The 16,445-nt window shown below is 43.4% G+C and overlaps 1 protein-coding gene across 3 annotated transcripts in view; it reads left to right on the top strand.

Moving 5' to 3' along the window:
- The window catches only part of RABGAP1L (RAB GTPase activating protein 1 like), a 559,138-nt gene that overhangs the window by 307,124 nt on the left and 235,569 nt on the right, over positions 1 to 16,445 (top strand). For all 3 annotated transcript variants that reach the window (XM_019501851.1, XM_019501852.1, XM_019501853.1), the window contains exon 13: positions 15,306 to 15,419. In XM_019501851.1, coding sequence (XP_019357396.1) covers positions 15,306 to 15,419 — 114 coding nt within the window. The remainder of the gene's footprint in view (positions 1 to 15,305; positions 15,420 to 16,445) is intronic.

Here is a 16,445-nt window from a genome sequence, read left to right as displayed (position 1 = left end):
TGCGTGAGAGAGAGATTTCCTGGGATTTAAAAAAAAGTACTTCATGTAATATCTTATTGATGCCAACCTGGTTAAAAATTGGGGTTGCAATCTTTAGATCTCCTATTTAGACTTCTGAACTAAAGGGAAAACTAGCAGGTTGTCATCATCTAGCATTCAAAGTAAATGGGATACTTTGCCAGTGGGTTTCATGAACATTTGCTGACAGTGAGGAATGGTGAAGAATCCAGACTTTCTTCCCAAGTTCTGGAGGAATGTGCTCTAATGAGACTCTTCTGCCTCTTCTATTCCAACCTGTCACCACCGCTTCTGGTCCACTGTCCTTCCCCAACTGTTCCAAGCTCATTGTGTAATAATATTGAGATATAAAATAGGAGTTTCATAGGTGTACAGCTGATCATATCCAAGATGAACTGTTGTTTGATCTGAGATGCTGAACCAAGGTATAGTCTTTCATGTATAAGTATTGGTAGTATCACAACTTGTGTTTAATGGTTTTTATATGTTAATTGGGGCTCAATTTAGTCTTATTATATGGGAACAAAAAACCAAATCAGAAATCATCCAGTCCCTGCTTCCAAATTGTTTCTTGACCATTGTCATCAATATGTAAATTTTTGGCAGGTAGTATGATTCCTCTCCTAGCTTTATGAAGTATTAATGTGGGCTGAGAAGTTGGACTCCATATTTTTTTTATCTTTTGGTGTCAAACTTGATGCAGTCTTTGATAGATAGCTATTAAATCTAGGTGCTAATTATTACACGTGCATCTTCTGTTTGTCATCTGTCTGTGTCTCAGATTATCTACGCTTAAGGCTATGGTTGGTAGTGCATCATTAGTAACCTGTGGTTGGCAGTGCATGTTTAGCTATTTATTCCTAATGAACTTATTCAGGTGTTACTTTACTGCTTTAGTATTCACATAATTAAAAAAATATTTTATGATTATGTTTAAACTTGTATAGAGAAAAAAACTCCCTCCATTCTCAAGAAGATGCAAGTAACAAAGAATTCTAATATTCTTGTTTCACCACTTTTCAACTAGATAATGCTTCTACTTTAACTTTGAGATATTTCAAACAAAGAACTTCTTGGACATATTCTTTATTCTCTGAAATGTTCTGATTATCAGTAGATAGCAGGGTTGTACAAATCAGATCTGCTATTTTAAGTGTCATTGTAGAGCAGACCTACCAGTAATGTGGGAACAGACCTGCTTCCATTTTAAAATTGAAGGAGAGGAGTCCATGTCTCTCCAAAAGGGAATGAATTTTAAAGGTGACACTAAATAACCAACTTACTTTATACACGAACCTTTCCACTTTAAAACAGTTCTGTCATTGATGATAGCAACACTTAATATGAAGTAGCATTTCAGTACTTTGAAGTGCAATGTTAGGAAGTATCTGAATGCAATTAATTCACAGATGTTGGAATTTACTGAGCTATTTTGGGAACACTAGGAATCAAGGTACAGCCAGAGATTTCATTCATCAGGTTATTAGTTTCAGATCTTATTTGTAGTATATGTGACACATGGAGATAACTGTTTCTCTTAACAGACTATAAATCCTCTGAAGTGGTGGCAAGGAGCTATGTTTTAGTATCTGAGATCATTCAAGTTATCATTCTTGATGCTTTCCAACCTGAATTCCTAAGTTTTTTTTCTCTCAAGACAGTGATGATGGCTTTTAAAATGATAAACACCTCTAAAAACATGTATTGTGATAAACATAAACTACTTTAAGGTAATGTTCCTGAGAGGGAAGTGGTAAACTGAATGAATTAGAAAGTTAATCAAATTGCGTGTTATGCATCTTACCATGTATTTCTACAGTGGCATTCATTGCACACTCACATATGGCTTCTGTTTGACTATGGATCAGACCACACGTGAATCTAGCCCAGTATCCTGTATCTCACAATGACAGAGAATGGATGGTAAAGTAAACAGTGTATATGCAGTGGGTTTTCAGTCTGATCCGTCCCCCTCCCTTCTTCCCTTATAATTTTCAGCATTCAGAGGCCTAGGAAGTCCTAATTTGTAGGTTACACCCTAAATCATATTGTTTAATACCTACTGATTTACCCATCCTGTATGAATTTGCCCAATCCTTTTTCAGCGATTTATTTAACCAGTCCTGTTTAAATAATCAGCCTCTACAACATCCTGTGGCAATGAGTGCCATAGGTTAATTGCACACTGTGTGAAAGTTGTCCCCTAGTTCTAGTACTGAGAGAGACAGTAAATAGTAAATCCTTATTTACTTTCTCCACGCCATTGATTTTTATGTAGACCTCTATCATATCCCTCCCCACTCCCCCATTTATATGTTTCTCTGAGTTGAAAAGTCCTAGCCTATTTACTGTCTCCTTGTATGGAAACCTTTGAATAGCATCTTACTGCCCATCTCTGTTACTTTTCTAGTTCCATTACATCCTTTTGGATGTGGGGGATGAGAACTGCACACAGTGTTCAAGATATGGGCATACCGTGCTCTTATAGAGTGGTATAATGACATTTACCATTTTATTTTCAATCTCCTTCTTCATGACTGCTGCTGAATATTGGGCCGAAGTTTTCAGAGAAGTATCCACAATAATTTCAAGATCTTATTCTTGAGTAGTAACAGTTAGTATAGACCTCATCAGTGTATATGTGCATCTCAGGTTAGTTTTCCCACATGCATCACTTCGTGCTTCCCAACCTTCAGACAACTAAGATTTTTTTCGTAAGAAGTTCATTTCTGTGTCACTTGGCCCAGGTTATTTTTGTGCCATCTAATTGCTTCCTTGTGGTTATTTTGAAAACACCTACCCTTAATACTGCTCACTGATTCTACCTTGACTCCTGTCAGGTCTCCCTCACTAAAAAAAGATTTGAATTTGTGTCTTTATCCTCAGAAAATGTCTTTGCCTGTCTCTTGGGAGAACTACATTGTTAAATCTTACATACCTAATTAAATGCTATGTTCTCAATAAAAAGGAGGAGAGAAATATGAACAGCAAACTTGAATGTCTTTCTGGATAGAATAGTAACAATGAAAAAGATGGGTACTTTTCCAGTACTTTTCCAGTAATGTACCTTAGAAAAAAATCCATTGGTGCTGTTCTTGCATGTATACACACTCAAGAATAGAGGGGAGAAACTGGGAACACTAATATGGAGAAGCAGATTGGTCATTAGAAATATACTAATATAAGAAGAGAGATACTGAGATAGTGTATCTATGGACACGGAAGTTTTTTCCATGTGTGAGTTCATTTATTTTGGTTCATAGAAAAAGTAGGTGAAGAAACTCAAACAAAATATGTCATATTCCAGATACTAGATTTTCTACTAAGTGTTTTTGCTGCTTTCCTGATACTTAAATGTTTTGCAGAATAGCTTGAACGGTCACCACTATATCTGAACCAATAAACAAAAGAGAAGTAGATTTTTTAGATAAGTTGGAATTGTACCCACCCCAGAAAAAGCATTTCAAAATATGGTAGATAGATTGGACAGTATACTAGAAATATACTACAGAGATTGATCTAACACTGGTTGGGAAGACTGTGCCCTACCAGGATTTATTTCTCTTAATTTTTTGTGTTTTGGATTAGCTTCCTATGATAGTGGCTTGGGAAATAGGCTTAAACAAAAATTGTTTTCTAGAGCTTGTCTTACATTGTCCTTTGGGGATGTGGCTCTGCTTGTCCCATGGGATTGGATGTGGAGACTGCTTAGAAATTTACTGTGGGAGGTTAAAGCTGTCAGTTTAGCACCCCACATCTCAATGCAATATTTACCTCAGCACTTGACACCCACTCCGATTTTTAACAGAGGGATGTCTTGGAAATCTACACTTTGAAGGATGTCTCCAGGGGAAGAAAGGTCCTGGTGGCTGCTCCTGAAGACAGGGTGCCAACCATGGAAAAGAGACTACAGAAGAGTTTATATGGCCCAGTGCTGTCCTGACTTTTCCTGGTGTGTTCTGAAGGGCCAAAAGAGGCCAGTGTACAAGTACTTGTTGCTCTTGCTTTCTGTCCCTAACTCTTAGGGTACATGCACACATTTGGGGAATCTGGGTGGAGGTTAGATCACATTAAAAATGGCCACCCAATCTAATTTAGTTTGCCCATGTGCAAATACTACACTCGATCCCTAGTTAGGTCAATCTAGGTGAAAATTGTACAGAAGTTCTAGGAAAATTAAGTCAGTCAAAAATTGGCTGACCTGATCTAATTTGACTGTACCTCAGAGGTGCACTAAGTTTGATCGGGTATGGGTAGATCAATCTAACTGAACTTCTGTACACATTCAGAGCACAGTCCTGGGAATGGGAAAGCCTGGCCACTGGCCCGAGCCCTTGGGCTTCACTCTTCATATCATCCCCACCACTGGGTTATTTTTAGCCCCGCTGGCCACTCCTTCAGCCCGTGGATGGACATCCCTCAGCTGTGAGCCAGTCAGTCCTATTCTCCCCTTCCCTAACCCCCCCCAATCCTTCAAGCCACTCTTGGTGCCAGTTTTACTGTTATTCACTGGTGCCAAGAGTTGATGGAAGTAAGTTAGGCTAGGGGGAGGGGAGGGCAGGAACGTGGGGTTGGGAGAGCCCTCCCATGTCTTACCACACCCCCGCCAGTCTGTACACTCCTTCCGCCACCCCAAATTATTTCAGGTGGGCTCCTGGGACCAGTGAATGCCAGTATAACCAGCCCCAGAGTAGTTTGCAGGATCACGGGCAGTTTGGCAGTATCCAGGGGCGGGGGGAAGGGAATATGGCACTCCATGCTGCCACCATGAACCAGGATCGGCTCCGTGTTGCCCATGCCTAAATTGGGCCCTGCATGCTTGATCTAGGGCCATGCCATCCATCCCACAGACCTGTAAGTTTGGCAGTAGGGGAGTGGCAACCATTTCCCCACCACCAAATTGAGCCCATGCGAAGCCCTGCAAGCCAGATGACATTGCTTTGGGGGCTGGATCTTGTCCACAGGCCAGGGATTGATCACCCCAGGCTAGATCCTGAGATAACAATCTGCTCTGAGGATGGCACTGCTTAGATTGTGATTTGGGAAGTTGTAACTTCCCTCATGATGTCTCTGCTACACAAGAGAGGGAGTAAATTGCATCAGATATATAGAGATATACCTGTTACAGCAAAAATTTCCCAGTGTGTGTGTGTAGCTATGTTGCTGGATGTAGTGGGCCAGTAGAGCTTTGGCTCTACTCTCTCCAACCTGCTTAGAGAAGGGCAGTAGCAACTCTATGGAGCCTGCCACTGTGATGCAAGTTATCAGTGCAAGGGCACGAAGGAGACACTTTTTGCTTCCTTATCCCCCTGTGCCACCATGTGAACAACGTTGAAATATAGCCTAATATTGGACACCTTTTAACTGTTACCTAATCCTGGTTTACTGCCTTCTTCTGAATAAGATGTAGTGATTAGAATATCTTTTCTGAGATCCTGGAATTTTTCTTTACCATTTTCCTGTGATTCATCATGATCTTAGGTCAAGGATTCAGCATTTTATAAAGAATGTGTACAAAACCAGGTGTTCTTATAATAAAAGAAGTTGTTTTCAATACGAGTTAGAAATATGATGACTATACTTCAAAATTTCATTCTCAATGTCAGGGAACAGGAGTTTGATTGTTAACTCTAATGGTTGGACAGAATTGCCACTTGACTTGCTTTGATCACTAGCAGAAAGCTGTAGTGAACTATTTCAGTGATTTTTTTTTTAACTTCTTGAACTGAACTTGCATTAAAGGGGTTACATAACAAATGGAATCAAATTAATAGATTCTGAATAAGAGAACAAGAAAAGGATTGCAGTTTATATAATTTGCCGTAACTTATTTGTACTTGAAAGCCTATTCCCTCACTTTTTTGGAGAGCTAAATATATGAAAATACTCATTAAAATGTGGGGGTAGAGTTGGAGGGAGAAGGAGAAGATATGCAGCTGGATATCCAGGCTAGATGGACACTCTTATTAAGAAACAGTGTTTACAAATTTTTATTACTATTTTAATTTTTTTTTCTTTATTCTTTATATGTTTATGAATCCTGGTCAGTTACTTCTACAATTATTGTGCAGTTGTCAGATACCACACTGATGGCTGCCCTAGAAATGCTTAGTATAAATCAACATGCTTTGTGCATTTCAAGATACAGATGAGGTTATAGTCCCTCTTCTGAAGAACTTAGTTAAAGGCAAAACAGTTCTTTAGACCCCTGAGGATTAGGACAGTTGTTCCCAACCTTTTTAGACCGCGGACTGGCAAATGGCGGACTGGAAGTGACCACAGGCTGGCAAACCACAGACCAGCAGACCTGAAGTGACCAGCATACTGCAGACTGGCAGCCAACCCTTTTTTATACTGAGTAAAGGGTTGGCTGCTAGTCCACAGTATGCCTGTCACTTCTGGACTTCTGGTCTGGCAGCCAACGTGTACCGGGCTGCAGCATGAGGGTTGGGAAACACTGGGTTAGGAGATTGGTGAGGAGTTTGGTATAGGAAGTATTCAAAGAAGAAATGGGTTTTAAGAAGGGATTTGAAAAAAAAGTTAGGGAGAGACTTGTTTGTACAAGAATTGAAAGTAGGCTTGGAGTGGTGAAGTAGCCACAATGGTCAAGGAAATGAGAGAGGCAATAGGGTTTTTTCTGTGATATCGTCTATTGAACCAACTGTATAGTTGGAAAAGATCTGTACAGTTGGTTCAATAAATGATAACACAAATACCCTTGCCACTCAAGACTTAGAAGACTGTTCCAAGTGCTGGGTGGAGTGGGGAGGAAGATATAAAATAGTGAGAGGGTACAAAAGATGACAGCAAGGGAATAAGAGCAGAGAACCAAGAAGTGAGCTAAAATATAGGTTTAAAACGCACTTTGGCCTTGTCTGTGCTGCCCACTGAACTCTGTTAGGAAAGAAGTTACACTTAGACTGCATTTGTGCAGAGTTGCATAGAATCATAGAAAACTAGGGCTGGAAGGGACCTCTAGAGGTTATTTAGTCCAACCCTGTGGCAGGATCATTTCTATCCAAACCATCCCATACAAATCCCTTTCTAACCTATTACTACAACTGTGTAATCAACTCTGTTACACAGCTCCAAGGTATGGCACCCTAAACTGACCTAGGTAAAGTAGGGGGACAGTGGTGGTCAGTGCCTTGGTGCTTCAAGGGTTTTTAAATTGTCCTCAAGAGGTTCAGGGAAAAGGACCATACCTTCGTCTACAGAGGAAAGCAAAACCCCGACAGTCCATATCATTTTGACCACAGGGTAAAATTCCTTCCTGACCCCAGATGTGGTGACTGGTCTGACCTGAGCAGAAGGGCAAGACCCTCTAGCCAGGAACCTTTGGGTTTAGGCTGAACAGGAGCATTGACATACCCCAGTCAAAATCTCCTGCCTTGTCTGCAGTCAAAACCCAATGCTTCTGAGGAGGGTTGGGGGAAAATATAAACACCCTAATACATATAGCAACAAGAGGGGAAAAAAATTCCTTTCTGGTCTCATGTGGCAGCCAGCAAAGCCTGAAAGCATGAGAAATACTAAACGCCTTCCATTCTGCTCTGCAACCTGGGGACAGCAAGCAAACCACCACATCATACTCTCTTATTGGACAGCCTGAACTCCTTTTTTTGAATCCCCACTATAAATCTTGCCCCAGATCCTTTAATATTATTTCATAACTAAATCAGATTGTGGAGCTCTGTTTCATTCTCCTGTTGCTAAGTATAATACTCTTCAATATTCATCTGCTTCAGGCTGCAGAGCTCTTCTCGTTATCTCCAAGCAATCGGTATTGGGGGGCATGAGGGTAAGGGTGGCTCTTGGGCTCCTCATTGTTGCTCTTTACAGAGCACTCCTAGGCATAGCTAGTCCTAGATCATCCCTGATCACTGTTTATCCAGTCTCTTCCTGAAAAGCTCCAGTGATGGAAATTCCACAACTTTCCTATGATATTCATTCCACTGCATCCCTGTTCTAACTGTGAAGAGGTTTCTCCTGTTGTTTAATGTAAATCTACTTTGCTGCAACTTCAAGCCTTTAGCCTGGGGTCCTGCCCTCTGCAGCAAAAGAGAAAAGGTGTTCTCCTTTGTGGCAGTCTGTAGCAGGTTCAGAACTACAACTAAATCTGTAGCAGACTGGCTATTAGCCCAACCTACTATGCCTTCTGGCCTTTTAGCTACCTTCCCTTTATCCTTCCTGCCACGCCCTTGCTGTTAGTTGTTATAATTTGGGAGGCTGTCCTCAGTCTCCTGAGTGGCACCTGAGGGCACTTTTATACACGCTTTGGGGATGGGGGGACAGGGGCACCACTTTAATTAGAGTGGCTCTCGGCACTCCGATAGCTGCTCTAATTAAAGCACTGCCATATCTCATGTATCAGCATCCCTGCGCTTAAAAATGGTGTCGGGGCGCTTGAGTGGGGATGCTGGTACATGAGCTGCAGGAGGCTGCTGGAGCACAGCAATTGCCACACTCCACCTGGCTTGATAAATTAAGTCTGCTCTGACATGCTGGAATTCCAGTGCATCAGAGCAATTCCCTGCTTGTGTATAGGTGCTTTCTTCCACTCTGCTTATCATAGGGCAGTTTATCTGGCCCAGTCAGCAATCATTGTAGGAGAACCCTGGAAGTAGCTGCCTGCTGGCATCCCAGGTTCAGTTCTCTCTCGCTGTTCTATAGCCTATCTGGACCCAGCCAGATTTTGGCCCTCTCAGATTGTAGCTGAGTTCTGATTTACCTATCAGGCCCTGCCCTCAATTTCAGGGTTTTGGTGAGTTTACAACTAGTTGCGTCAGGGTTTCATTCCTATAATTGGCATCAACTTTAGGGCTTCTACCCCTAACCAGGTCCTCTGGGTTTCTCATCTTAAAGCCATCCTTCCAAGCCAACTTGCCTACCTTCCATTCACTCTGGACAGTTTGCTCCCTGAACTCTCAACCTCATCTGCTGGCTGCTCCATCCACAATGCTCTTGACTCAGGTTCAACCTTCTAGCCCTCTCCATAGTGTGCATGGCTCAGACTCAGCCTTCTCCCTGGGCATGCTTGCCCTCACTCTACTCAGTGCATTGGATGTGCTTGCCTGCTATGATGGACTACAGTTTCTATTGTGATATTCCTGTGTTAAATCTATTCACATTGTTATAAACTTTTGTGACTCAGTTCACCTTATTAGCCTTTGTACAAAAAATGAAGGATTAAGAGCCAGGTCTGGCTACATGCAGGACCAAGAGAGGCCAGATAGACCTTTAGCATCAGCAGAGTTTTAAATGGCTTTGACATATCAACAAAGGTGAGATGCCCAACATCCAGGAGGTGTCCAGGAGATAGATAACCATTACAGTGGGAGAGCAGGCAGGAAGACAGCAGTTTGGCAGCTCAGGGCCAGAAGAATCTGGGAACTGAGAAAAGTAAAGGAGCTTGGGAGAGCTGGAAAAGGATAGCTGAGTATTTTTGGGGGGTGCTCAGGGCTATGTGGAATAGACTAGGGACAAAGGGACTACTTAACTCCTTTGGAGAGAATGGAGAACCTCTGACTGGGTAGCCTTTGTCCCAATAAATGCCTTTATTGAAGACAGTCTGCTGTGCTGCTTGGAACTGGGGGTTGCACTGGGTTGCCCCAAGAAGAGGTGAAATCTCTCTCTCAGGGGCAGAACTGGATGTTGATTCCTTGAGTCAGAGCCACAGAGAACCAGGAAAGGTGAGACCAAAAAGTCTGTGGTCTCAGTGTGGGAGGTTTCTCAGGCTCCCCTCCTGCTTTAGAAGTTAAGCCCAGACTGGCTTCAAGGGGTACTCTCAGAGGCCACAGCAGTCTAGAGTAAGCACCCCCTGGAGGGCACTTGATGACACCTACACTCTGCCTGTCCTAGACAGGCTACCCTGATACTCCTGAAGTACCCTCTGGAGCGGTCAAAGCTTCTCTTGGGAATAATTGCCCTGTGCCTACTCTGTCCCAAATGGAGTGCACACAGTGCCCTCCCTAGGTACCCTGGTATCCTCATAGGGTGAATGCCCCCCAGACTTACCTGCTTATACACTGCCCATTTTAGACAGGGTACCCTAGCACTCCCCGGGGTGGCCTAGGAAGCAGTTCTAGCTCCCCTTAGTTGTAATAATCTGATATCCGCTTTGTCTCAGACAGAGCATACCCAGCGCTTTCTCCAGCCACCCTTAGTGCCTTTGCAGGGGTGCTGCTTTACAGTTACTATAATCAGCACAGCACCCCTCTACTGGGCACCCTTAGTGGTTTCCATGCTCCCCTACTGGCTACTCCATGCTTCACAGCCAACATAAATAAATCATAAACTTAATACTAAAATTACAAAACCTCTCTAGATACCTTTACCACAGACAAAACCCTCCCCACCTTTGGAGAGTGGCTGGCTCTCCCATGGGCTCAAGGTACCTTACTGTGTGTGAATCCTTCAGTTTGCAGCCTTTTCTCAGAAGCTTGTCTTTTTTTCTATACTCTGAGCCAAAATGTTCCCCACAGGCCAGGAGCCAGGCTTATATAGTCCTAGGCCGGGGGTGGGCAAAATGGCTGATCCAGCCAGCAGCCGGACTCCATTTAATAGCAGCTCCTCCCTGCATGGCTGGGGCCAGTCTCCATGGAGACCCCAGCCCAGCTGCGGTGAAAGCTCAAGGCTAGGGTTGCCATGGAGACCAGCCCCAGCTACACTGGCAGGGCACATGGCAGAGCAGGGCAGGGGGCTGCTCTGGAGCCTCTGGGATCTTGTGATGGGGGCAGCTTGCTCTGGACCCAGGGCAGAGCCATGATCTGTAGCCTGCACACTCTGGGCAGGGGCACGCAGGCAGGGGACAGCAGCTCTGCGTCTGCTCCAGACTAAGCTGTTACGACTGCAAGGAGCCAGTGCAGAGCCACAATCCCCTGCCTGCGCACCCGTGCCCAGAGCATGCAAGCTACAGATTGCAGCTCAAGGCCCTGGCTCTGCTGTGTGCCCTGCCAGCATGCCTGGGGCTGATCTCCCTGGCAACCTCAGCCTTGAACTTTCACAGCGCAGCTGCAGCTAGGGTCTCCATGGAGACCAGCCCCAGTCATGCGCAGGGGTGGCTGGGAAATTGAGTTCACTGCTGACCAGATCTGGCCTGTGGGCCAGACTTTGCTCATCCCTATCTTAGGCTCTGCCCCCTTCTAGTCACTTGATCTCTTAATCTGTTAACTGGATGCAGAGGTTACATATTACTGTCATCAGCAGTCTGCCCAGCTGTGCTGCAACCATCACCTAACTAGCTTGTCTGAAGCTCTACCCCTGTAGCACAGGCATAGGCAACCCCAGCACGTGCCAGAGCATGGCATGCAAAGGCATTTTACTTGGCCCACACGCCTTGGGGCGGATGGTGGAGAAGGGGCCTGGGCTGTGCTGCTACAACAGAGATCAGACCCCTCGTCACTCCCCCACCTTCCACCCCTGGCATGCTAATATCTTAGAAGTTGAGGTGGTGGTGTTTTTGACGCTGCCTGAAAGCGTTGCCAACCCCTGGTGTAGCATATTTCTTTTGCAGCTTGCTTCAGGTTAGTTGCTTGCAGCTTTTGCAAATTGAGGTTCTACCTCCCTTTAACTCTATTGTGTGAACTCTGTCTCAATAATAGGGGTTGAGGCTTCTGTTACACAGGCGTTCAGGTATTTGAAGATGGCTATATCATATCCCCGCTTAAGTATCTGTACTGCAAGCTGAATATGACTATTTCCTTCCATCTCTTTGTATGCCTGGCTTTCCAAGCCTTTTATCATTTTTGTTGCCCACCTCTGGCCACTTTGTAGCTTCCTCATATCCTTTTTAAAATGTGGAGTCCCAAACTGTACACAATACTCCAAATGAGGACTAGCGAGTGTTGAGTAAAGAAGCACTACCACCTGCTGTATCTTGCACCTCCTATTGATGCAAGTCAAAATCCTGTTTACCTTCTGTGTAGCTGCTTCACATTACAAACTCATGTTGAGTCTGTGATCTATGAAGATTCCTAGATCCTCTTCTAGTGCTGCCTTGCAGCCAGATGTCATCTATTTTGTATTTTTGTATTTGTGTCTGATCATTCTTCTCAAGGTGCAGCGCCTTGCATCTGTCAGCACTGAACTTTATCCTGTTAGCACCAGGCTGGCTTTCCAACCTGTCAAGATCCTTCTGAATTGCACACCAGGCCTCTAGTATATTTGCAATGCTTCCTAGTTTTATGTCTGCAGATTTGCTCAAGAAGCTCTCTGTTCTGGTATCGAGGTCATTAATAAACCCACTGAATAGCACCGGGACAAACCCCTGTGGGACTCCACACAAAACCTCCTGCCATTCTGACATGGATTCATTTATGATTATCTTTTGCTTGTGGCTATTGAGCCAGCTGTCGATCCACCTTGTGCAAGTTTTTGACTGGCCCACATTTCTCCAATTTGTTTATGAGAAGAACATGCAGCACTTTGTCAAAAGCTTTGCTAAAGTCTGCTGCATTCCCTTCATTCTCCCACCTAGTTATCATGTCAAAGAAAAAAATCAAGTTTGTTTCGTACAGTTTGTTCATAATACATCCGTGCTGGTTGCTCATTATCAGCCTTTCCTTTTCCAGATGCTTGCCAATGACTCCCTTATGATATGCTCCCAGTAACTTCCCAGGTATGAAGGTGAGGCAACCCAGTCTATAATTCCCTGGACCCCACTTTTTGCCTTTTTAGAGTGGTACTATGCTGGCCCTTTTCCAGTCCTCTGGTACCTTGCCTGTCTCCCACAGTTTCATGAAATATTATTGCTAATGGCTCTGAAATCCAGATCTTTTGACAGTTCCTTTAGTACCCTGGGCTGAAGTTCATCAGACCTTGCTGACTTGAATTTATTCAGAAACATCAAAAGCTCTCTGCCTATTTTTTTTTAATCTCATCCTTCAGCTTGCCCCTTCCTTATCCAAATAAGTCTTATTAGCTCTCTGAGTACAACTTTTTTGTGTAGACTGAGGGAAAGAAGCTTTTTAATAGCTCCACCTTATTTGCATTTTCTCATTACAGTTCACCTTGGCTATTAAACAGTAGACTCGTATCTTCTGTGGTCTTTCTTTTTTGGCCAAGATATTTATAGAACCTCTTGTTGTCTTTAACTTCTCTCACCAGGGGCAGCTCATTTTTTACCTTTGCCTTCTAGATTTTATCCCTACAAGTTCTTGCTGTTTCTTGGTATACTTATCTGGTGACCTGCCCATCTTTCTATTGCCTGTATGCTTTTCTTTTGCGCTAGAGCAGGGGCAGGAAATTATTTTGGGTGGAGGGCCACTTACTGAGTTTTGGCAACCCATCGAGGGCCACATTACAGGCAACCCAGGGCAGATTAATATTAATTCTCTAAATGTTTTAGGGACCCCGCGGGCCGGATAGAATGGCCTGGCAGGTCGCATCTGACCTGCAGGCTGCATTTTGCCCACCCCTGCACTAGAGACTTCCTAGAATCTCCTTGTGCAGCCACATTGGTCTCTTACCACTCGTCTTGTGCGTCCATCGTGTCAGAATAGCCTCTTGTTGGGCTTCCAATACTGTGCCCTTCAGAAGCTTCCAGCCCTCCTGGGCACCTGTATCCTTCAGTTGGTCCAGGCCTGTTATCTCCTTGAGTCAGTTGAAATCTGCCCTTTTGAAATCCAGTATCTTAGAAAAAGCATGAGGTCAGCAGAACTATCTGAGGATCATGAGTTCTATCATTGTGATTGCTTCCTCCCAAGTTCCCCATCACCTTCACATCCTTCACCAATTCTTCCCTACTGGTCAGGACAAGATCCAAGACAGATGATCTCCTTTTTGTATCCTCATCCTTCTGGACCAGAAAGTTGTCCTCCAGATAAGTTGGGAAGTTGCTTGACATTTTATGTTTGGCTGTATTATTCCTCCATAAAACTGAAGCCTTCTCAGCTGTACATGAATGTTCAAGCCAGCTGAGCGGAGGCATACAAATGTGTCTTGTGCTCTCCTAATCATGCAGAGGATTGGGCACCATTCCAATCCTTAGACACAGATTTAAATAGTCTGCATGATGTTTTCATGTGTATCAGTTGAGAATGCCCCCAGGAGGCTGTTACTGTAGCTAGGGTTGCATGTGGAGATCTGATTTACCCTTACACTAGGAGCCATAGGTGTGGGTGGCATGGGTTCATTACAGAGTCTCTGAGACCTAAGGATTGTCCTAAGTAGGGAGATTTGGGGGCCACTGTGTAGATGGCTCAGGATCACAATTTCTTGTTTTAGCCCCAGAGTTTAGAACCTCCTGTACAGTGAATACAGGTTTTTGTTCAGTTTTATAATAATGTATTTTAAAGGAATTATTTTCCATTTCACATTATGTAACATACTTTGGTTCTGTGAAAATTTACCTAAAAAGTCACAAAAAATAAAATGTAATTTATAATCCAGGTCAGGACACTGTTCTCTTCCCTCATCCTCAAAGATTTAATTAAAAATGTAACATGACCAAGAGACGAATGTTTATCCTACTGTTGTAATTATAGCATTAATGCCTGCTTAGAACTGCCTGATACATTCTCTAAACTTTTCTTAAGATTGACATGCAGCGTTTTAAAGGTTGGTTTTGACTGATTAAACAGCTTTTCAAACAGTCTCCGTTCTCTTGGTCTAATTACTAGCCAGCATGCAAATGCAGCTAAATGAAAGATATTCTGGTAGCAAGAGAAAGCATGGACTTACCTGACAAATAGTCGCCCAGTCTCTCCTTTTGCTTTTTTGAAAGAGAGAGAATATTAGTGAGTGTTTGCTATGGATTCTAGTAGTATAATTATTTTTTACTTCTAGTTGAGATGATTAAATCTTAAGTTTTAAACATTATCAAGTAGCAGCCATTATCAAACTAGCATTTTTAATTTGTAATTACACAGCACTGTTTTTGTGCTTGTTTGATGCATGTGGAAGATCTGCATCTCTGAGGTTGCTAGAGGTATTCTAATTCTGTTTTCTTGACATTCAGAGAAATGTAATAACAAATTTTGCCAGGAAAAAAGCAGCTACAGTGAAATGACTGATTGTTTCCTACAAGTCTTAAAGTAGTAACAAAAATTTAAGCTTTTGGACTCTAAGGCTGAAGGACAAAACTTGCCACGTTGCTCTTGCTAATGCAGTTGTCATCTGGTTATTGAAGTTGAGTCTGGGTTTGTTTTTTTTAAGTGCATTTTTGACGGTTGAGTCAGAGAGAGTAAGCAAATAGATCCATGTTGACTGCAGTTTGGATTTTACATTCTGCATATTTAATTACACTGTAACTTTGCTAATACTCTTGATTTCTTTTTCTTTCACAGGATTCTGTGCAAGAGAGTGTGATTACACGAGACATTCATCGCACATTTCCAGCACATGATTATTTCAAAGATACCGAGGGAGACGGGCAGGAATCATTATACAAGATCTGTAAGGTACAGAGAAATCTCAAGCTACAAAAAAAAGTGTTTTTGTATGTGTGAGGGGTGGGATGGGGGGAGTGTCTGGGGAGGGAGACAGCAGAGGGGATTGCATGGTTTCCTGTTATTTTGTTTCTCTCAGGTAATTTTGACCTGATTCAGTTGACCAGTCAGTAGGATCTTAAAAACTTTAGTTGAATTACACATGTAATTTTAGTGTTCTCTCAGGATAAGGCCTATCAAGTAGACATTGTAATGGGATATTCTGTGTTGTCCAACGTGTGACTGGGAATTGAATGACCTCAAGTCAGTTTTGTTGATGGGCCATAAGGTTTCACAAGTCTGTTGCAGTAGTGGCCCAGGACTGCTGCTAGCTGTCTTGTGGAAAGTTTCCAGGGCAATAGAACTCCAGAGCTAGTTCTGCAGTGACCATATAGTAAAGAGCCTCCCTGCAGCAGTGGCACTAAGGTATAGGATATCTGACTTCCACGGATACCATTATTTAGTGCTTTTCGCTTATAGCTTTCAAAGCACCCAGTGAAGGAGGGAAAATATCATTACCTCCATTTTACAGAAGGGGAGACTATTGCACTATGTGAAGGGACTTGATTTGGGGTATACAGTAGGCCTGTGCAAAGCAACTAGTGTTCGATTTGGATTCAGATTTGGCTGATTTGGGGGACAGTGATTCGATTCAGTGATTCAAATCACTGTCCTGGATCAATTCGGCCAAATCTGATTCAGAGATTCACCCACCATCGAATTGGCTATATCTCTGAATCGGCCCCATGCCCTGCCCGCTCTCTGGCTGTCCTGCCTGCTCTACTAGCTCCCGGCTCTTTAAAAAAACAACAAAAACAAAAAACTCATTCACCAGCTGCTGCCAGGTGGGGGGACAATCCCCGCTGCCCCCCACTGCCCCATGCTGCATGGGGGTCTCTGCCACGAGGGCCCAGAAGCCCCAAGGCTGCTGCAGTAGCCAATGAGTCAGGGCTTCTTTTTTCTTAAAGGCCTGGCAGCTGGGGGGGCGGGGCAGCTATG

Source organism: Gavialis gangeticus, unplaced genomic scaffold (assembly GCF_001723915.1).
Source record: "Gavialis gangeticus isolate Ggan-Ray unplaced genomic scaffold, GavGan_comp1, whole genome shotgun sequence".
Classification (NCBI taxonomy): domain Eukaryota; kingdom Metazoa; phylum Chordata; order Crocodylia; family Gavialidae; genus Gavialis; species Gavialis gangeticus.
Note: the sequence above shows the minus strand (reverse complement) of the source record. Positions and strands in the feature narration are given on the sequence as shown.